This window comes from Mercenaria mercenaria, chromosome 13 (assembly GCF_021730395.1).
Source record: "Mercenaria mercenaria strain notata chromosome 13, MADL_Memer_1, whole genome shotgun sequence".
Taxonomy (NCBI): Eukaryota; Metazoa; Mollusca; class Bivalvia; order Venerida; family Veneridae; genus Mercenaria; species Mercenaria mercenaria.
In genome coordinates this window covers 19756145-19778930 of record NC_069373.1, presented here as the reverse complement: position 1 = coordinate 19778930, position 22786 = coordinate 19756145, and the positions used below count along the sequence as shown (strand labels likewise).

Below are 22786 nucleotides of genomic sequence, written 5' to 3'. Positions count from 1 at the left end.
TAACTCATAAAAACTGCTAACTCACATACAGTCAGATTCTAATAAAATGATAAATATGAATACATTACATAAAACGGTCATATAGTAGTTTGGCCACACCTAATATATACAGAACGTGAAGAGAATATAAATTGAGCAATTTGAAAGATGATATACATGTAGAACTATAACAAAGAGATTAACAGATAAAGCTGTGTATATTGTTAACAAGTGCTAAACTATGAGAGCTTCTATGATTGTCTACGAAATATGGGATGCCATATTAAAGCTACATGCACAGTTTGGGTGAAATTTTTCCACATTTTCATTTCCACCAAGTTTGGCATAGAATGTATATGTGACACTGAAAAATTGAGTACAAATAAGTGCTAGACATTGGTGAAAAAAGCAAGAGGAATGTTGATATTCTCCATTATTTAAAAAAAACAAAACATTGGGATGGTTTACTTCCCTATGCACAAAATATATGGTAGTTTATTAGGATATATTGCAAAATTCATGTCAGTAAATCTGTACCATTGATAACTTTAACAGAAAAAAATTGCCTAAACAATGTGAGAGTCTCTTTGAGAAATACAATTTTGAGGAATGTATTTTGCTGAAGATCAATATGCAAAGTTTAGGAGCAGTTAACATTAGTTTAAAGGCATCTTTGCTTCAATTTTAACAAAGTATTTCAGTTATATAATGGCGGGCAGTTAACCTAACCAGTATTACTGGATTCTGCACCAGTACAAACCTGTTCTCTGCAAGTAACTGCCAACTTCTCCACATGAATCAGTGATGGACAACAATGATTTCAGACACACTGTCTTTTATCAAACTGTCACAGAGAACATGCACCTCGCCCATGAATCGAAGTCACAACCCGTGATCCGTAGATCTGCCCCGTCCCATTGAACTAAGCGTGTAGACTTTATTTCCAAGGAGACTTAATATCATTACAGCAACAATGCAACACTCCTGAAAAAGTTTTTTCCATTTACCATGCAAAGTAATTCTATTACCGTATATTCTGCATATAATGCACACCAACATACATTGTGTATGTAATTTGCATTGTTTCTAATAAAACTGATGAAACACAAAGGATCTTAAACATGACTCATCAAAACCCAACTTAGAAATCATTTCTTTTTACATCTTTTGTAGTCATATTGATGCGGTGGAAAATGTCTTGTATTTTAACTTCTAATATAAAGAGCACAGTCAAAATGTATAGGCAAGAAGACACAAAAACCTGCATGTTTAGCAAAGAGAAATACAGTATCACACTGAAAAGTACATGCCAACAATGCAATATACAGAGAACCCCGATATTTTTTCAAAACATTTTAGCCAGTCATGATTTTCTAGCTTCTTCAATAATTAATATACTTAAAAATCATAGAAGCTCCATATCTACTCTCATTGTTTTAATAACTAATGATACAAATGTACAGGTATGATTACATCATGTTAATTGTAATATCTTCTAGAATTCTCCTCGAGATAAAATATGACTTCATTTTATGACATTCTAGTCAACAAAAATCTAAGATGCAAAATGAACACTGAACACAGGCCTTCAGCAAAATTGAGAAGTTATTCAGAGCAAGGTGTAAAGTTGCAAAGAGAAAGATGTAAAGTTAATAAGAGAAAAGTGTAAAGTTACTCGGAGAAATGTGTAAATTTACTCAGAGAAATGTGTAAAGTTATTTAGAGTAAGGTGTAAAGTTACTCAGAGTAATGTGTAAAGTTATTTGGAGTAAGGTGTAAAGTTACAAAGAGCAAGATGTAAAGTTACTCAGAGCAAAGTGTAAAGTTTTAAAGTTACTCAGTGCAAAGTGTAAAGTTACTCAGAGCAAAGTGTAAAGTTACTCAAAGCAAACTGTAAAGTTATTCATAGAAAATGTTCATTTATTCAAAGTGAATACATAAAATTTGAACTTTGCACAATTTACAAATGTTCATCTATCTATCATCATATAAATCATATACAAAGCTTTGCATATACATGTATAGAACTAGCTTAGTCTTAAAGATCAAGATATACAATAATCAGATTAATTCAAATGCCTGATAAATATCTTACAATCATTCACCAAAATAGAAGCAAAAATCTCAGTAGATATAAAAATAGTGAAAAATAGTAAATACACTGTAAAAATTATTTTAAAAGTTATATCTTTGTCCGTTAATCAGACTTTCTCACAGCTTCCATAAAAACATAACCATGTTTAAAATGATTTTCATGTTTCAACTGCCCCTTTTTCTGAGACCAAGTTAGTAATACATGAAATGAGACCCTTACTCTGCATTACTGCCATACAATGTTAAGATAATTTTTTTGTATCACTTCAAAATGAAATCAACTTAAAAACAATGAATGATGTAGATCTATACATATTTTCAGTTTAACTAATTTTTATCAGAACTCGTCTTAATATATTTTTTCAAAAATCATGTTTACATATCAAGTATCTTAAATGTTAAGTTATAATTTGTGTCACTCTTATTCATTTCCTCATTAATAGCATCAGTAAAAAAATAGTTCAGTCATAGACAACCCTTTTTCTTCACATCTTTAGAAATTTATTGAAAAATAGAAAAAAACATCACATGGAGAAGCAAAATACTTTCTTCCTTTAAATCAAGGAGGTAATTAACCTTTACCATTAAATGAATGACATAAACAATAAAATGGAACTATAATCTCTAGAGTTTATATGCCTGCATAAAAAAGTGGTATAATTAAATTCATGTAAAAACTTTTCCTATCTACAGTACCTACGATTTCGTGCCATTATATTTTACACCACTATATATCTATTTCCACACACAGGGAAAGTTAGAAAGGCAAGTTCTGCATTATATAAACTATGCTACAGACTCTCCTTTTTGTTCTTTGTCTGGTAAAACAGGATCTTCCGGGGTATCTGCAGTATCCTTTTCTGTGTTTTCATCCCTTTCTGTAGTTTCGTTCTTTTCTGTACTTTCCTCCTTTCTTGGTGAAGGTTTCTTCTCAGGCTTTGGCTTTGGTGCAGGTTGTGGGCTCCCCGTGTCATGGTTGAAATTGGAGTTGCTAGGTAAGTCTTTGGAAGTACCTGTCAAATAAGAAAGGAAATATCAATCTTAATGATTTCTTTCTATGCATAACATCTATACATTCAAGTTCTCTCCATTATTCAGTAACTACACACTATTTAAAAGACTGATAAAATAAATCTCATCTGTAGACTATGAAAGGTACTATAAAAACAAGAGGGCCATGATGGCCCTATATCACTCACCAGAGTTGATCTGGCCTACTGACCTAGTTTTTGACCTCACATGACCTAGTTTCAAACTTGACCTAGAGATACATCAAGACAAACATTCTGACTGAGTTTTATAAAGACTAGGTCACAACTGTGGTCTTTAGTGTTAACAAGTTTTCCTTTGATTTGACCAGGTGACCTTGTTTTTTTAACCCCACAAGACCAAGATTCAAAGATGTCCTAGAGGTCATTAAGACAAACATTCTGACCAATTCTCTTGAGTTTGAACCTTAAACTGTGGACTTGCAAGTGTTAACAAGATTTTCCATTGATCTGGCTTACTGACCTAGTTTTTAACCCCATATGACCCAATTTCAAATTTAACCTAGAGATCATCAAGTCAAACATTCTGACCAAGTTTCATAATGACTGGGTCACAACTGTGGCGTGTAGAATGTTTGATGCCTGATCTTTTGTTTAATGCTTACTAAATAGTTGATTCACAATGATATTTATGCTCATTTTGCCATAGTTCATTTAAATTGTCGTAATTTTTGTCGTATTTTTTATGTATTTGTAAAACGCCATTGAATATATTTTACGTAAAAATAGGCGTTTAATAAAATAAAACAGTTTCAGTTTCAATGTTCACAAGCTTTTCCTTTGATTTGACCAGGTGACCTTGTTTTTGACCCCCACATGACCCAGATTCGATCTTGACCTAGAGGTCATCAAGACAAATTCTGACTAATTCTCATAGGTTTCAAACTTAAACTGTGGACTCTAGAGTGTTAACCAGCTTTTCCTTTGATTTGACCGTGTGACCTAGTTTTTGACCCCACATGACCCAGACTAAAACCTGACCTTGAGGTCATCAAGACAAACATTCTGACCAATTCTCATTTGTTTCAAACTTAAACTATGGACTCTGTAGTGTTAATAAGATTTTCCTTTTATCTGGCCTACTGAACTAGTTTTTGACCCCACATGACCCAGTTTCGAACCTGACCTAGAGATCATCAAGACAAACATTCTGACCAAGTTTCAAACAAACAGGGTCATAAATGTGACCTCTAGAGTGTTAACAAGGCAATGTTGAAGGACAACGCACAATGCATGATGGACGACGACAGACGCCGGACGATGACCGGTCACATTAGCTTACCTTGATCACTTCGTGCTCTGGTGAGCTAAAAACTTACCTGAGGCCCCTTGTGGGGATGGAGATGTCGGTGAAGTTGGGGAAGTGGGTGCTGAGTCTGTATCATAAGATACTGATCCCTTTGGCATCAATTCATCTGTGTAATGATAATCTATAAAGTAAAACAATTATACAAACTATGTATGTACATTTGTGAATGGAGGAGAGAGGGTGCAGAATCCATGTGATACTGAAAAATGTGACACATTCTTACAACAAAATTTAACAATTCACAACACACATTTTTACTATGGAAAAAATCAAGATACCCGAATTTCATTATGACTTCTGAATTCTTTCATTCACTTGGATAACATGGGATTTCAACCCAGTTGATTAAAAATTAAACTGGCTGTTAAAACTTACCACTGCCCGCCCGCTTAGCTCAGTAGGTAGAGCGTTGATCTACGGATCGCGGGGTAGTGAGTTCGATCCTCGGGCGAGGCGTATGTTCTCCGTGACTATTTGATAAACGACATCGTGTCTGAAATCATTAATCCTCCACCTCTGATTCATGTGGGGAAGTTGGCAGTTACTTGCGGAAAACAGGTTTGTACTGGTATAGAATCTAGGAACACTGGTTAGGTTAACCCGCCGTTACATAACTGAAATACTGTTGAAAAACGGCGTTAAACCCAAAACAAACAAACAAAACTTACCACCAATTATTTTGGATTCAAAATATTAGTCTTGACAGGAAAAACTAGTATGATGTTTGGAATTTTTAGCTTTCATAATCCTTAACTCATACATTTGTTTTTTACTAAGTCTTCTAAAATGTTGAAATATAACTCTAAAAGCTAATCTCCTGTTAGCCTAATCACATGTTAATTTTTTAATCAACAAGGTTCAGTTTGTTGAGGAAAGACATTAAAATTACAGAGTGACATGTTTTTATGATTCATTTAACCTTTAACCTGCTGACTGGCTAGTGATTCTGCCTTTGTCTGCACTGTCCGCTATTCAGTCAATAAATTTTCAGTGAACACCCCTTTGAATAACAAGTGGTATGGCAAAAAGTGAATGAAAGACCAGTCCATGTTAGAAATTTAGCTGGGTAAAAGTTAAAGGTTGGAAAGCATGTTAAACAGTACCTGTACAGTTTTCCATGTTAACATATGTTGTCTGTATATCAGCAGTATGCTGACCCTGTTTCATGGCTTGCTCCAACATCGTAATCATGTCATTAATTTCATGAGCTAGGTGTGAAAATTCTGGACGCTCCTTTGGATTTGGATGCCAGCATTTTCTCATTATTGCGTACCTAAAGCAGAAAGGAAGTTTTCATTTTGTTTATTTTTAGATTTTAAGATTCAGGAATACGAAGTTGTTTTACTTTATCTGAGTAAGAACAGACCTGAGGTCTTATGTTTGAGTAAGAACAGACCTGAGGTCTTACGTTTGAGTAAGAACAGACCTGAGGTCTCACGTTTGAGTAAGAACAGACCTGAGGTCTCACGTTTGAGTAAGAACAGACCTGAGGTCTTACGTTTGAGTAAGAACAGACCAGACCTGAGGTCTTGAGTAAGAACAGACCTGAGGCCTCACGTTTGAATAAGAACAGACCTGAGGTCTTACGTTTGAGTAAGAACAGATCTGAGGTCTTATGTTTGATCTACCTATCTCATAACAGGATTTTTTTGTCAAACTGATGAAAATATTGATTACTATACGTCTTTCTTAATAACTCCAGGATGGTAATAGGGATTTTTTAGTTGTTCAAAATAGCTGTATTCGTTAGTTTCAATTTTTCTACAAAAACGATTTTGATTTTTTCCATTGTAAATGTTAGCACTTCTAGATGCCAGTACCTTTCATAATTGCAAGTTTTCTTTTTATTTCTTTTGGAAGTATTATAATATAATGTATCGAATATCCCAGCTTCAAAAAATATTCCTGTAAAAAAATTACTTAACATTATAGATATTTTTATTAAGTTAAATCCAACTATGTAGTTTTCATTACCAATTTTCCCAGGGCTTCTTTTTACTTGAAACGTGAGCTTATACAAGTCTGTGAAAATACAGTTGTGTCTATAGGACAAGGATGCCCCCAAATACTGCAGAATTTCCTATCAAGTATCTTCACCTATAAACCCTTCCTTCAAAGAGTATGAGGAGTTGAACACAAAAAATTTCTTCACTATACCCTATATATTGAAACTAACAAAGAGCCATTGCACTGGCCAAAATGGCCGCAGCCCGTCCTTTATGATCATATTCAGTATAAGGTTGTGCATCTGAGCAACTCTGAATCCATTCCTTTAAAAGGTGTATATGGAGTTGAACACACCAAATTTCTTCACTATGGCCTATTTTTGTGAAATTAAGAAAGGGCCATAATTCTAGAAAAAATAGCCACAGAAAAAGTCTATTTATGGTCATCTTGACATCAAGGTCCATCTGTAAAACTTTCAAGCATATCCTTTCAATAGTGTTTGAGGAGTTGAACACACAAGATTTTTCTCTATATTCTATATAGCAAACTATCAAAGGGCCATAACTGTCTTTTTGGTCATCTGACATCAAGCTTGTTCATCTGTGAAAGTTTGAAGCAAAGCAGGCTAACACTGTGGGAGGAGTTGATCACATACTACTTTGGGAAGGATGTACGTATGTACGTACAGCAGCAAAGCTATATGCCCCCACATAAAATGTGGGGGCATAAAAATGGAATATGAGGAAACAATCTTACAGCTGGTCAGGACAGTACTGTGGTTGAGGCATCCTTCTGCCATGTTTCAGATACCGTACAATATCCCAGTTATCCACCTCTGGGTAAGGATTAACTCCCCTGGTCATCAGTTCCCATAATACAATACCAAATGACCACTGCAAATATAATACATACAAATGAATGATGTTTTCATACGAAAAGTAGTTCTACAAATTTTATTTATCAGAAAATTTAGTGTTATGTCATTAAAAAAAACCTGGAGTAATGCCTTGTAGCCATGTACGTTGCCACGAGTCTATTATATCCCCTATATAAACTATAAACTGTTAAACAGTAAGAGCTACTGTCTTCCTTAAGATTAATTTTCACACTGGATAGGTTTTCATATAAAATAATTCAAAATAATAACATAAAATAAGCAGCAATGTTAGGACTGCCCCCCGCTACCCCCCCCCCCTCAACTCCCCACCCACCCACAACACACACAGTCTCCCCTACTCAATTTGACCAGGGGTTTGTCTAGGGGTGGGGGGGCAAAATCTGCCCTTTCAATTTGCACAGTAAAAATTAAAATTGAATATAGATTAATGTTTTTATTAAAAAAAAATTACAATTACAGTTTCTAAGATAATACTTGTCAATCTTTAAAGGAAATGAAGTGAAAATGTGGATATAATTATTGAAAAAATGAAAGGGGGAATTTAGTCTGTTTGTTCAAATGAGCGGGATAATTTTGTCTGTGTCCCCAACTCGACATGTAACCTGTGTAGATTTAGTGCTTCCATCATAGATTCCAGTACCTACCACATCAGATTTGGAGGAATATTTTCCCTTTTCAAGACACTCAAGAGCCATCCACTTTACAGGTAGCATTGTTTTCTTACTCTCTGATGCATAGTAATCTTTCTCATAAATATCTCGAGACAATCCAAAGTCAGCAACCTTCACTCTAAAATCATTGTCTAACCTGAAATATGATAATCACAATTAAACATATTGGACTCATTTTTTTTCTTAATGCCCATAAGGAACAATGGTAGGCATTTTGAATATATTAACAGATGTTATCAAATGTAATGTTGGTCTGTTTAATATGTGTGTAACTTCACTTTTTTATTTGAAATAACACTGGTAATAACTTCATTTATAGAGGCAACATTGCTGGGCAAACCAAATCCTTTCTTCAAGACTCACAAATTACTTTCTAGTAATATAACGACTGTCACATCAAATACCAGGAATCTCCAGGATTCGATACCAGTCTAAACCTATCCTCAACAAGCAGCTGACAGCTTCCCCCAATGAATAATTGTTGGAGGTATCAGGATGTACTGAACTGTGTCAAACATTCAAGTACAGCATGCAATCTCCTTAGGGATTCAGTTACAACTACAAATCTACTTCTGTCTTACTTACTATGTGGGCTTCACAACTGCTTCAGTCTGGCAGAGTTACAATGAGCTTACAAGATGGGCTTCACAGCTACTTCAGTCTGGTAGAGTTACACTAAGCTTACAAGGGGGGCTACACAACTACTTCAGTCTGGTAGAGTTATACTGAGCTTACAATGTGGGCTTCACAACTACTTCAGTTTGGTAGAGTTATACTGAGCATACAAGGCGGGCTTCAAAACAACTTCAGTCTGGTAGAGTTATACTGAGCTTACAATGAGGGTTATATTGAGCTTACAAGGTGGGCTTCACAACTACTTCTGTTTGGAAGAGTTATACTGAGCTTACAACGTGGGCTTCACAACTACTTCAGTCTGGTAAGAGTTATACTGAGCTTACAAGGAGGGCTTCAAAGCTACTTCAATCTGATAGAGTTATACTAAGCTTACAAGGAGGGCTTCACAGCTACTTCAATCTGATAGAGTTATACTGAGCTTACAAGGAGGGCATCACAGCTACTTTAGTCTGGTAAGAGTTATACTGAGCTTACAAGGAGGGCTTCAAAGCTACTTCAATCTGATAGAGTTATACTGAGCTTACAAGGTGGGCTTCACAACTACTTCTGTTTGGAAGAGTTATACTGAGCTTACAAGGAGGGCTTCACAGCTACTTCAGTCTGGTAAGAGTTATACTGAGCTTACAAGGAGGGCTTCACAGCTACTCCAGTCTGATAGAGTTATACTGAGCTTACAAGGAGGGCTTCACAGCTACTTCAGTCTGGTAAGAGTTATATTGAGCTTACAAGGTGGGCTTCACAGCTACTTCAGTCTGATAGAGTTATACTGAGATTACAAAGAGGGCTTCACAACTACTTCTGTTTGGAAGAGTTATACTGAGCTTACAAGGAGGGCTTCACAACTACTTCAGTCTGGTAAGAGTTATACTGAGCTTACAAGGAGGGCTTCACAGCTACTTCAATCTGATAGAGTTATACTGAGCTTACAAGGTGGGCTTCACAGCTACTTCAGTCTGATAGAGTTATACTGAGCTTACAAGGAGGGCTTCACAACTACTTCAATCTGATAAGAGTTATACTGAGTTTACATGGAGGGCTTCACAGCTACTTCAGTCTGATAGAGTTATACTGAGCTTACAAAGAGGACTTCACAGCCACTTCAGTCTGATGGAGTTATACTGAGCTTACAAGGAGGGCTTCACAGCTACTTCAGTCAGATAGAGTTATACTGACCTTACAAGGAGGGCCTCACAACTTCAGTCTGGTAAGAGTTATACTGAGCTTACAAGGAGGGCTTCACAGCTACTTCAATCTGATAAGAGTCATACTGAGCTTACATGGAGGGCTTCACAGCTACTACAATCTGATAAGAGTTATACTGAGCTTACATGGAGGGCTTCACAGCTACATCAATCTGATAGTTATACTGAGCTTACAAGGAGGGCTTCACAGCTACTTCAGTCTGAGAAGAGTTACACTGAGCTAACAAGGAGGGCTTCACAGCTACTTCAGTCTGATAGAGTTATACTGAGCTTACAAAGAGGGCTTCACAGCTACTTCAATCTGATAGAGTTATACTGAGCTTACAAAGAGGGCTTCAGAGCTACTTCAATCTGATAAGAGTTATACTGAGCTTACAAGGTGGGCTTCACAGCTACTTCAGTCTGATAGATTTATACTGAGCTTACAAGGAGGGGTTCACAGCTACTTCAATTTGATAGAGTTATAATGAGCTTACATGAAGGGCTTCACAGCTACTTCAGTCTGATAGAGTCATACTTAGCTTACAAGGTGGGCTTCACAGCTACTTCAGTCTGATAGAGTTAACTGAGCTTACAAGGAGGGCTTCACAGCTACTTCAGTCTGATAGAGTTATACTGAGCTTACAAAGAGGGCTTCACAGCTACTTCAGTCTGACAGAGTTATACTGAGCTTACAAAGAGGGCTTCACAGCTACTTCAGTCTGAGAAGAGTTATACTGAGCTTACAAGAAGGGCTTCACAGCTACTTCAATTTGATAGAGTTATACTGAGCTTACATGAAGGGCTTCACAGCTACTTCAGTCTGACAGAGTTATACTTAGCTTAAAAGGAGGGCTTCACAGCTACTTCGGTCTGACAGAGTTATACTTAGCTTACAAGGAGGGCTTCACAGCTACTTCAGTCTGATAGAGTTATACTGAGCTTACAAGGAGGGCTTCACAGCTACTTCAGTCTGAGAAGAGTTACACTGAGCTTACAATCGGAAGAGTACTGAGCTTACAAACAACAAATTCAGTCTGGAAGAGTTAACTGAGCTTACAAGGAGGGCTTCACAGCTACTTCAAACTGATAGAGTTATACTGAGCTTACAAGGTGGGCTTCACAGCTACTTCCGTCTGATAGAGTTATACTGAGCTTACAAAGAGGGCTTCACAGCTACTTCAGTCTGAGAAGAGTTACACTGAGCTTACAAGGAGGGCTTCACAGCTACTTCAATCTGATAAGAGTTATACTGAGCTTACAAGGAGGGCTTCACAGCTACTTCAATTTGATAGAGTTATACTGAGCTTACATAGAGGGCTTCACAGCTACTTCAGTCTGACAGAGTTATACTTAGCTTACAAGGAGGGCTTCACAGCTACTTCAGTCTGACAGAGTTATACTTAGCTTACAAGGAGGGCTTCACAGCTACTTCACTCTGATAGAGTTATACTGAGCTTACAAGGAGGGCTTCACAACTACTTCAGTCTGAGAAGAGTTACACTGAGCTTACAAGGAGGGCTTCACAACAACTTCAGTCTGGTAAGAGTTATACTGAGCTTACAAGGAGGGCTTCACAGCTACTTCAATCTGACAGAGTTATACTGAGCTTACAAGGTGGGCTTCACAGCTACTTCAGTCTGATAGAGTTAAACTGAGCTTACAACACGGGCTTCACAACTACTTCAATCTGATAAGAGTTATACTGAGTTTACATGGAGGGCTTCACAGCTACTTCAGTCTGATAGAGTTATACTGAGCTTACAAAGAGGACTTCACAGCTACTTCAGTCTGATGGAGTTGTACTGAGCTTACAAGGAGAGCTTCACAGCTACTTCAGTCTGATAGAGTTATACTGAGCTTACAAAGAGGGCTTCGCAACAACTTCAATCTGATAAGAGTTATACTGAGTTTACATGGAGGGCTTCACAGCTACTTCAGTCTGATAGAGTTATACTGAGCTTACAAAGAGGACTTCACAGCTACTTCAGTCTGATGGAGTTGTACTGAGCTTACAAGGAGAGCTTCACAGCTACTTCAGTCTGATAAGAGTTATACTGAGCTTACATGGAGGGCTTCACAGCTACTTCAATCTGATAGAGTTATAATGAGCTTACAAGGAGGGCTTCACAGCTACTTCAATCTGATAAAGAGTTATACTGAGCTTACAAGGAGGGCTTCACAGATACTATGATCTGATAAGAGTTATACTGAGCTTACATGGAGGGCTTCACAGCTACTTAAGTCTGACAGAGTTACACTCAGCTTACAAGGAGGGCTTCACAACTACTTCAGTCTGATAGAGTTATACTGAGATTACAAAGAGGGCTTCACAGCTACTTCAATCTGAAAGAGTTATACTGAGCTAACAAGGAGGGCTTCACAGCTACGTCAGTCTGATAGAGTTGACTGAGATTACAAAGAGGCTTCACAGCTACTTCAATCTGAAAGAGTTATACTGAACTTACAAGGTGGGCTTCACAGCTACTTCAGTCTGATAGAGTTATACTGAGCTTACAAGGAGGGCTTCACAGCTACTTCAATCTGATAAGAGTTATACTAAGCTTACATGGAGGGCTTCACAGCTACTTCAATCTGATAAGAGTTATACTGAGCTTACAAGGAGGGCTTCACAGCTACTTCAGTCTGAGAAGAGTTATACTGAGCTTACAAGGAGAGCTTCACAACAACTTCAGTCTGGTAAGAGTTATACTGAGCATACAAGGAGGGCTTCACAGCTACTTCAATCTGATAAGAGTCATATTGAGCTTACATGGAGGGCTTCACAGCTACTACAATCTGATAAGAGTTATACTGAGCTTACATGGAGGGCTTCACAGCTACATGAATCTGATAGTTATACTGAGCTTACAAGGAGGGCTTCACAGCTACTTCAATCTGATAACAGTTATACTGAGCTTACAAGGACGGCTTCACAGCTACTTCAGTCTGAGAAGAGTTACACTGAGCTAACAAGGAGGGCTTCACAGCTACTTCAGTCTGATAGAGTTATACTGAGCTTACAAAGAGGGCTTCACAGCTACTTTAATCTGATAGAGTTATACTGAGCTTACAAAGAGGGCTTCACAGCTACTTCAATCTGATAAGAGTTATACTGAGCTTACAAGGAGGGCTTCACAGCTACTTCAATTTGATAGAGTTATACTGAGCTTACATGGAGGGCTTCACAGCTACTTCAGTCTGAAAGAGTTATACCAAGCTTACAAAGAGGGCTTCACAGCTACTTCAGTCTGATAGAGTTATACTGAGCTTACAAGGAGGGCTTCACAGCTACTTCAGTCTGATAGGGTTAAACTGATCTTACAATGAGGGCTTCACAACAACTTCAGTCTGGTAAGAGTTATACTGAGCTTACAAGGAGGGCTTCACAGCTACCTTATTCTGATAAGAGTTATACTGAGCTTACATGGAGGGCTTCACAGCTACTTCAGTCTGATAGAGTTATACTGAGCTTACAAGGAGGGCTTCACAGCTACATCAGTCTGGTAAGAGTTATACTGAGCTGACAAGGAGGGCTTCACAGCTACTTCACTCTGATAAAGTTATACTGAGCTTAGAAGGAGGGCTTCACAAGAACTTCAGTCTGGTAAGAGTTATACTGAGCTTACAAGGAGGGCTTCACAGCTACTTCAATCTGATAGAGTTATACTGAGCTTACAAAGCGGCTTCACAGCTACTTCAATCTGATAAGAACTATACTGAGCTTACAAGGAGGGCATCACAACTACTTCAATTTGATAGAGTTATACTGAGCTTACATGGAGGGCTTAACAGCTACTTCAGTCTGATAGAGTTATACTTAGCTTACAAGGAAGGCTTCACAGCTACTTCAGTCTGATAGAGTTATACTGAGCTTACAAGGAGGGCTTCACATCTACTTCAGTCAGATAGAGTTATACTGAGCTTACAAAGAGGGCTTCACAGCTATTTCAGTCTGCTAGAGTTATACTGAGCTAACAAGGAGGGCTTCACAGCTACTTAAGTCTGATAGAGTTATACTGAGCTAACAAGGAGGGCTTCACAGCTACTTAAGTCTGATAGAGTTATACTGAGCTTACAAAGAGGGCTTCACAGCTACTTCAGTCTGAGAAGAGTTACACTGAGCTTACAAGGAGGGCTTCACAGCTACTTCAGTCTGGTAAGAGTTATACTGAGCTTACAAGGAGGGCTTCACAGCTACTTCAGTCTGATAGAGTTATACTGAGCTTACAAAGAGGGCTTCACAGCTACTTCAGTTTGATAGAGTTATACTGAGCTAACAAGGAGGGCTTCACAGGTACTTCAGTCTGATAGAGTTATACTGAGCTTACAAGAGGGCTTCACAGCTACTTCAGTCTAGAAGAGTTAACTGATCTTACAAGAGGGCTTCACAGCTACTTCAGTCTGAGAAGAGTTAACTGAGCTTACAAGGAGGCTTCACACACTTCAGTCTGATAGAGTTATACTGAGCTTACAAGGAGGGCTTCACAGCTACTTCAATCTGATAAGAGTTATACTGAGCTTAGAAGAAGGGCTTCACAGCTACTTCAATTTGATAGAGTTATACTGAGCTTACAAGGAGGGCTTCACAGCTACTTCAATCTGATAGAGTTATACTAGCTTACAAGGAGGGTTCACAGCTACTCAGTCTGATAGAGTTATACTGAGCTTACAAGAAGGAGCCTCACAGCTACTTCAGTCTGATGAGAGTTTACTGGGCTTACAAGGAGGTGCTATCCAACAACTTCAGTCTGAGTAAGATTATACTGAGCTTACAAGGAGGGCTTCACAGCTACTCAATCTGATGGAGTTATACTGAGCTTACAAGGAGGGCTTCACATCTACTTCAGTCTGATAGAGTTATACTGAGCTTACAAGGAGGGCTTCACTTTTAACAGAAATAAGTCTATAGAGTTATAGTAATCAGTTAATAAACTCAATATACTAAGTCAAAGAGTATGCCTAGAATTTAAATCATAATATTTTGAGGCTTCACATTTTTAGCCTTTTTACTAAATCATAAGTAAACTGACCTCATACCTAGGACTAACTGTATCCTGTCATTCATATTTAAGCACTCTACCTACTCAGCACAAAATGTGGGCTAATATGAACTCTTACCAACTTATATATAATCACTGGGCATATGGTCTACAAGCTCTTAAAAAAGAGTATATGTAAAGCACATAATAGCTCAAATAAGAAATGCCCAGGCAAATAGCTTATCATGTTACTCAATATAAAGTGTTGTTTGAGTTGCTTCACATAAAAATATTAAACGTATCGAAAACCTAAAAATTAATCACAGTACATATAATTTGCAAATTTCTGTAATTAATGCAAGAACTATGACACGATGTTCTGAGCATTAGTTTAGGCCAATTAGTGCGACAGTAATGTGCATTTGTAAAATGCATTGCGCATGTTAAAACTCAACAGGAGTGCAAGCAAAACAAATACAGCCAGTCACTGTTACCTTGATCTTGACCCCATAATTAAACTGGTCGTGTACTGACATTTTCTTTACTTTGCGATTAACACTGTTAAAGAAAAAAAAGCTTACCTTGAAAGAAAGCTAGGAAATGAAGCACACACAATATACAAGCAAAACTAAAACACAAAAGTTTGGCAGCAAAATTTTCATTTTTATTCTGACAACAGGTCGTTAACCTAAAACACTGGTCAAAAAGAAAAATAATTGAGCCGTGCCATGGGAAAACCAACATAGTGGGTTTGTGACCAGCATGGATCCTGACCAGCCTGCACATCCACGCAGTCTGGTCAGGATCCATGCTGTTCGCTTTTAAAGCCTGCTGCAATTAGAGAAACCGTTAGCGAACAGGATGGATCCTGACCAGACTGCGCGGATGCGCAGGCTGGTCTGGATCCATGCTGGTCGCAAACCCACTATGTTGGTTTTCCCATGGCACGGCTCAGTTGTTAATGATCTAACTAAAATTAACAACACTTACATGCAATTTCTACAAGCTAAATCTCTGTGTACAAATTTGAGCTCAGACAAGTATGCCATTCCTTCCGCAATGTCTATACCAAATGTGATCAGATCTTTAATTGTGGGTGCCTGAAAATCATATGCCATGCAAATATAGGCTACAATAAAAACAAATTTCTTTCATAAGTTTTTAGAGTTATAATATAGAATCAAAAGTCAGGTTATATTCTTCTATCACAGAAGTTCAAGATACACAGAATATGTTATCAAACACATTGTAGCCCCTCTATATCAGATATCTTGATTAGCCAAAAAAAAAACAAACCCTCTAAACGGATCAATTGTCTTGGTTTTAAATCATACCCTGCTAAATCTCTATAATGAACTTGTCCATCTTTCAATTTGGACAGTACCATTAACTGTTAAAAGGGGAGCATACCAAAGAGATACTGACTGAATGGCGAACAGTGCAGACCATGATCGAACTGCACGGATGTGCAGGCTGATCATGATCTGCACTGGTGTCAAAGGCAGAATCAATTGCGTCCAGCATGATAAGGGTTAAGCACACTGAATTTCAAAGAAAAGAAAGCTTGGAGTCTCTCTGTTAAACTTGAAGTTACTGGTGTCTATTGTGAACACTTGAAGTAACTTGTGTCTAACTGCAGTCTTAAGTTCCATTATACTGAAAAATCTGTTTATGACGGATAATTGTATGACCAACAAGGGGTTTGATAACACAACTTCTAGATAGATTGGCCTATAGACTGCATGAACTAAACACTTAAAATCCAAAGATCAAAGTTGCATGTTTAAGGCGGAAAACTGGTTTCATTGATAAAAGTAATCACTTTTCTTTTCTACAGAATGAAATGCTCAGCGTACAGTTAGTATTGAGCATGTCTAGCAAAAACCAAATGGGGAGCAGTAAATGAGCATTCCTCTGTTATCACGACTGACAAAGCAGAACAAAAATTTACACAACAAACACTGATATTATAATGTGGAACAGTTAGTACAGCAAAAAAACTTATTGAAAGCTAAAAGCACAGGTTTATTCAGAAAAGACTCTTCAAGAATTATTTGAAACTTACATTTTCTTCATTCCTGATGTATGTCAAGAGGTCACCATGTCTCATATATGGAAGTACAACAAGGGGCATATCATCCATCCCGAGACAGATACCTGTGGATAATAACATGAATCATATCAAAGTGGAAGGGATCTCAAATGATTCTTTGAATTTTGGTTAATGCTCTTTACTAACAAGAAAATTTTGACTGCACTTTTGTTTCAGTTCCATAGGAACTGGTTGCAAGAACCTTTAGGTGGGGGAAATTGCATTGTGACTACTAAAATTGGGGAAAAATCATGTCGTAATAAAAAAGCGTTTTATTCAAATATGTAACAGTCTTTTGTTATAAATGGTATTGTTTACATTATGTACTAACAGTTTTGGTTGGAATACTGAAAAAAAAATGAGGGGCATAGTTGTCAAGAATGTTTGGAGAGAGGAATCAATTTTCATGGATTCTGTATCTGTATTGACTTACTGTATGCAAGTAAATGACAACTTTACCACATGAAACAGAGGAGGAGTACAAATCACTGACTTTTAACACACTGTCTTATTATATAATAAGTCAAACTGTCACAGTGTACAAACAAATCCACTAGTAATAAAACTTCAAACTAACCAATGAAAATGTAAACCAGCTTAGCAAGAACATGGGAAGTAAAATATTTATTATATCAAATGCTGATATCTGTTTGTTTGTTTGTTTTGGGTTTAACGCCATTTTTCAACAGTATTACAGATATGTAATGGCAGGCAGTTAACCTAGCCAGTGTTTCTGGATTCTGTAACAGTACAAACCTGTTTTCTGCAAATAACTGCCAACTTCTAAACATGAATCAGAGGTTGAGGAAGAATAATTTCAGACTCAATGTCTTTTTTCAAAACATCACAGAAAACATACGCCCTGCCCAGGCATGGAACTCACTACCCTGCTATCTGTAAACCTGTGCTCTCCCTGTTGAGCTAAACAGGTGTATATAAATGCTGATAGGTCAACATACTGCTTTTACAGAAACTTTTGTCAATTTCAGATTTTTTTAGTGGAGAAAATTCAATGTATTCTATACACAAAATTCAGGCAATTTCAACATCTGAAAATTAACAAACAGTCCTTCTTTAATTGACTTCAACACCAACATTTTATGTCTGATGATATTTTTCACCATTTTTCACAGGGGTAGGCCACTTGCAGACTTAACAACACAAATATATTGCAATATATTCAGAAATCATTTGTATTGTGTTACATCAACACAATGCCACACTTTACATCAGGAACGCTGAGGTGAGGACCTCCCATTTTCCCTGCAACACTTAATATTTATTTTCTACTTTACAGCACTCTGTTTGCTGTATCTTTCTGCTACTGGTTGCCTGCTCTCTGTGTGTGGCATCAACTTTGACTGCTCTGTTCAATGCTTCAACAGACTGAATGCTTAACTTCTTAATTTGCTAAGAAAACCACCGTATATTCCCTGATTAACACCCTCGCCAAATGTTTCTGAATTTTTTTTTTAAGTTAAAGGTCAGAAGTGAATACTAGCACTATGGTAGTTATGTAATCAAAGCTTGTTTCATATTACGTTTGACTTACAGTTCAAAAGTTTAAGTATACTAAAAAAATGTAAAAATATTTTGAGCCTAAATAAATGCTCCCCCTTTTCAAAATGTAATACACCCTGGAGAATTAATAAGGGAAAACTTTAATAAAGTGTATAATCTAGTTATTTCAAAGGGTCTTACCTATAAGATTTAAGACATTTTTATGCTTGAAATCTTTCATGATTAAAGCCTCTTTTAAAAAGGCTTGCACATCTATCTCCCTTGGATTGTTCTCTGAAATAGATTTAGTAATTTAAGTCAGCTATTTCAATAACAAATATTTATTCAATATATCAGACTATTAAAATGTTTGTAACTTAAAACAGTAAGAATAAAATTAACTCAAATTGATGAAAAAAGATTTAAATGGAAAACTTCATAATTTTAACAGTGATTAGTCACTCAATGTCACTGGCATTGTAGGCCTAGGTCTGCACCAAACTTTTATTAAAACTAACCAAAACTTACATTTTAGTCAAAAATTTGTTAAATACACTAAGCTGTGCAGTTTTTGTATTCCTTGTGACTTAGTTATCTTGGGAAGTGCTTACTAGAATTTTATGGATGAACATGCCCCCAAACCCATAATGCCTCTCTGGTCTTGTTACAGCACTGTCCCTGCCTGTTAATGGCAGCTTAACAATGACTAGCATCCATCCCCTGCCTGTTAATGGCAGCTCAACAATGACTAGCATCCAGTACCTGCCTGTTAATGGCAGCTTAACAGTGACTAGCACCAAGCCCCCACCTGATAATGGCAGCTTAACACTGACTAGCACCCAGCACCTGCCTGTTAATGGCAGCTCAACAATGACTAGCATCCATCCCCTGTCTGTTAATGGCAGCTCAACAATGACTAGCATCCAGCCCCTGCCTGTTAATGGCAGCTTAATAATGACTAGCATCCATCCCCTGTCTGTCAATGGCAGCTCAACAATGACTAGCATCCAGCACTTGCCTGTTAATGGCAGCTTAACAATGCCTAGCATCTAGCACCTGCCTGTTAATGGCAGCTTAACAATGACTAGCATCCATCCCCTGCCTGTTAATGGCAGCTCAACAATGACTAGCATCCAGCATCTGCCTGTTAATGGCAGCTTAACAATGACTAGCATCCAGCACCTGTCTGTTAATGGCAGCTCAACAATGACTAGCATCCAGCCCCTGTCTGTTAATGGCAGCTTAACAATGACTAGCATCCAGCCCCTGCCTGTTAATGGCAGCTCAACAATGACTAGCATCCAGCACCTGTCTGTTAATGGCAGCTCAACAATGACTAGCATCCAGCCCCTGTCTGTTAATGGCAGCTCAACAATGACTAGCATCCAGCACCTGTCCATTAATGGCAGCTCAACAATGACTAGCATCCAGCCCCTGTCTGTTAATGGCAGCTTAACAATGACTAGCATCCAGCCCCTGTCAATGGCAGCTTAACAATGACTAGCATCCAGCCCCTGTCTGTTAATGGCAGCTCAACAATGACTAGCATCCAGCCCCTGCCTGTTAATGGCAGCTTAATAATGACTAGCACCAAGCCCCCATCTGTTTATGGCAGATGGACAACGACTAGCACCAAGCCCCCATCTGTTAATGACAGCTTAATAATGACTAGCACCAAGCCCCCATCTGTTTATGGCAGATGGACAATGACTAGCACCAAGCCCCCATCTGTTAATGACAGCTTAATAATGACTAGCACCAAGCCCCCATCTGTCTATGGCAGCTGAACAATGACAAGCACTTGGCAACTGTCAGTTAATGGCAGCTTAACATGACAAGCACCCAGTCCATGTCTGTTAATTGCATCTAAACACTGACAAGCACCCAGTCCCTGCCTGTTAATGGCATGTTAACACTGACAAGCACTCAGTCCCTGCCTGTTAATTGCATCTTAACACTGACAAGCGCCCAGTCCCTGCCTGTTAATGGCATGTTAACACTGACAAGCGCCCAGTCCCTGCCTGTTAATGGCATCTTAACACTGACAAGCACTCAGTCCCTGCCTGTTAATGGCATGTTAACACTGACAAGCACCCAGTCCCTGCCTGTTAATGGCATCTTAACACTGACAAGCGCCCAGTCCCTGCCTGTTAATGGCATGTTAACACTGACAAGCACTCAGTCCCTGCCTGTTAATGGCATCTTAACACTGACAAGCACCCAGTCCCTGCCTGTTAATGGCATCTTAACACTGACAAGCACTCAGTCCCTGCCTGTTAACGGCATCTTAACACTGACAAGCACTCAGTCCCTGCCTGTTAATTGCATCTTAACACTGACAAGCACTCAGTCCCTGCCTGTTAACGGCATCTTAACACTGACAAGCACTCAGTCCCTGCCTGTTAATTGCATCTTAACACTGACAAGCACTCAGTCCCTGCCTGTTAACTGCATCTTAACACTGACAAGCACTCAGTCCCTGCCTGTTAATGGCATGTTAACAATGACAAGCACTCAGTTCCTGCCTGTTAATGGCATCTTAACACTGACTACCAGCATGCCCCTGCCTGTTAACTGCATCTTAACACTGACAAGCACTCAGTCCCTGCCTGTTAACGGCATCTTAACACTGACTGGCACCCAGCCCCTGCCTGTTAATTGCATCTTAACACTGACTAGAACCCAGTCCCTACCTATTTATGGCATCTTAACAATGACAAGCAGACAGCTCCTACCTGTTAATGCATAATTAGAGGTAAGTCAAGGGCCATAACTCTGGTCTTACCAAGAGAAATCCCAAACAAAATCCCTGGTGTACAAACTTACATGCTGAATAATAATCCTTTATGGTTCATGACTCTTAAGTCAAAAAGTTTCTGAGGCAGATGTGACACAAACTTTTAGAACCTTTTACACATATTTTTTACAAAGTGAAGGATCATAACTGACCTGGCTGAGTGATATCTAAAACAGAAAACCAGGAGCAAAACTTCACAGCCTATATAACAATCTTCATATATTTCAGGACTCTAGGTCAAATACTTTTTGACAAAGATGTGACACAAACTTTTAGAACCTTTTATACATAATATTATTTTTGACTACGTCAGGTGTCATAACTCTGGTTTGGCTTAGTGAAATACCAAACAAAGCCCTAGGTGCATAATTTAACATGCAGAATAATATTCCTATAACATATGACCCTAGGTCAGATACTTTTTAATAAACATGTGACACAAACTTTTATGCCCTGCATATTCCGACTCGGTCAAGGGTCATAACTCTTGTTTAGCTGTGAGAAATCCTACACAAAATGCTAGGTAAAAGGCTCATAACTCTGGTTTGGCTTTGAGAAATCCCAGGTGCAGAACTTCAAATATTGGGTAATATTCCTGTAAGGTTTAATGACTCTTACTAGTAGAATAACAATCTTAAGAGGTTTGATAGCTCTAGGGTAATCACCTTTTGAGATATATACGACTCAAATTCAGATGGACAGACACAAGACTTATGGACAAGTGTAAATCTTGCACATCTAAGTGCCCCCCACCCCACCCCCGAAACATTTTTGGGGGAAAATGATGGAAAAGAAAATTCATTTAAAGCAACAGTATGCTTTTATGCAGACTCTTAAAAACAGTTTTTGATCATAACTTTCACCATCGCATTATCAAACTCTAATAACACCTAGCTCTGCTTACGATGTAAAGTCTTCACAGCCACTTCCTCATCCCCTTTAACATCTGGGAAGGTGAGATATGCTTTGAATACACTTCCAAAATGACCTGAAATTAGCATGGGAAAGGGTAGAATACAAAAAAAAAGAACAGTAAACCTCAAGAACACAATTTATATTACATTATTTTGCCAAAATGTGTCAATTGTTTTAATGAGTAACTTGACACTGCAAAATAATTTAAATCTGCTGGCATTAAAGGTGATGGTTCACTTTTGCACAAAAATGCTTAAAAATTAAATGTAGTGAATTCTAAGTTTTCTTTCATCAAGAGGTAAAAACATTCCTTTGTGGCCTAAATATGGTAAAAAAAAAATGCCTGTATCTGTGATTCCAGCAGTATTTAGTGACTCTTCTTGAACAAAATAATAATTCTGTTTCCAAAAAACTATATTCAGTATAGGAGATAGACATTCTGGAAGCACACAATGTATAATTCTTTTTAATTATTAACAATTTGAAAATTGTCTAAACAGTGTAGTCCATACTGGCTTAAGTGAACTTTGTCCTTTAATACCTTCATCCCAAATGGCTATTTAAACAAACATAAACTCTAGATTTTAAACTGAAAAGACTAAATGAATGAGAATTGTAGCTGTTTGTTTGGTTTTTATTTAGCGGACTTACCGTATTACAAAATGCATAAAAAATTAAATGTCCAATGAATATTTAGAATTTCACAATATGTGTTACAAAACTTACTACAATGGAC

At 37.8% G+C, this 22786-nt stretch overlaps 1 protein-coding gene across 9 annotated transcripts in view; it reads right to left on the bottom strand.

The window, feature by feature from the left end:
* Positions 1–3: 3 nt before the first annotated feature.
* The window catches only part of LOC123530483 (hepatocyte growth factor receptor-like), an 87188-nt gene continuing 64405 nt past the window's right edge, over positions 4–22786 (bottom strand). For all 9 annotated transcript variants that reach the window (XM_053521292.1, XM_053521290.1, XM_053521288.1 and 6 more), the window contains 9 exons: positions 22040–22123; positions 18540–18632; positions 16812–16903; positions 15737–15846; positions 7921–8083; positions 7135–7271; positions 5535–5704; positions 4442–4552; positions 4–3086 (listed from right to left, as the gene is read on the bottom strand). In XM_053521292.1, the coding sequence (XP_053377267.1) occupies positions 2860–3086; positions 4442–4552; positions 5535–5704; positions 7135–7271; positions 7921–8083; positions 15737–15846; positions 16812–16903; positions 18540–18632; positions 22040–22123 (1187 nt within the window). In that variant the 3' untranslated portion in view covers positions 4–2859. The remainder of the gene's footprint in view (positions 3087–4441; positions 4553–5534; positions 5705–7134; positions 7272–7920; positions 8084–15736; positions 15847–16811; positions 16904–18539; positions 18633–22039; positions 22124–22786) is intronic.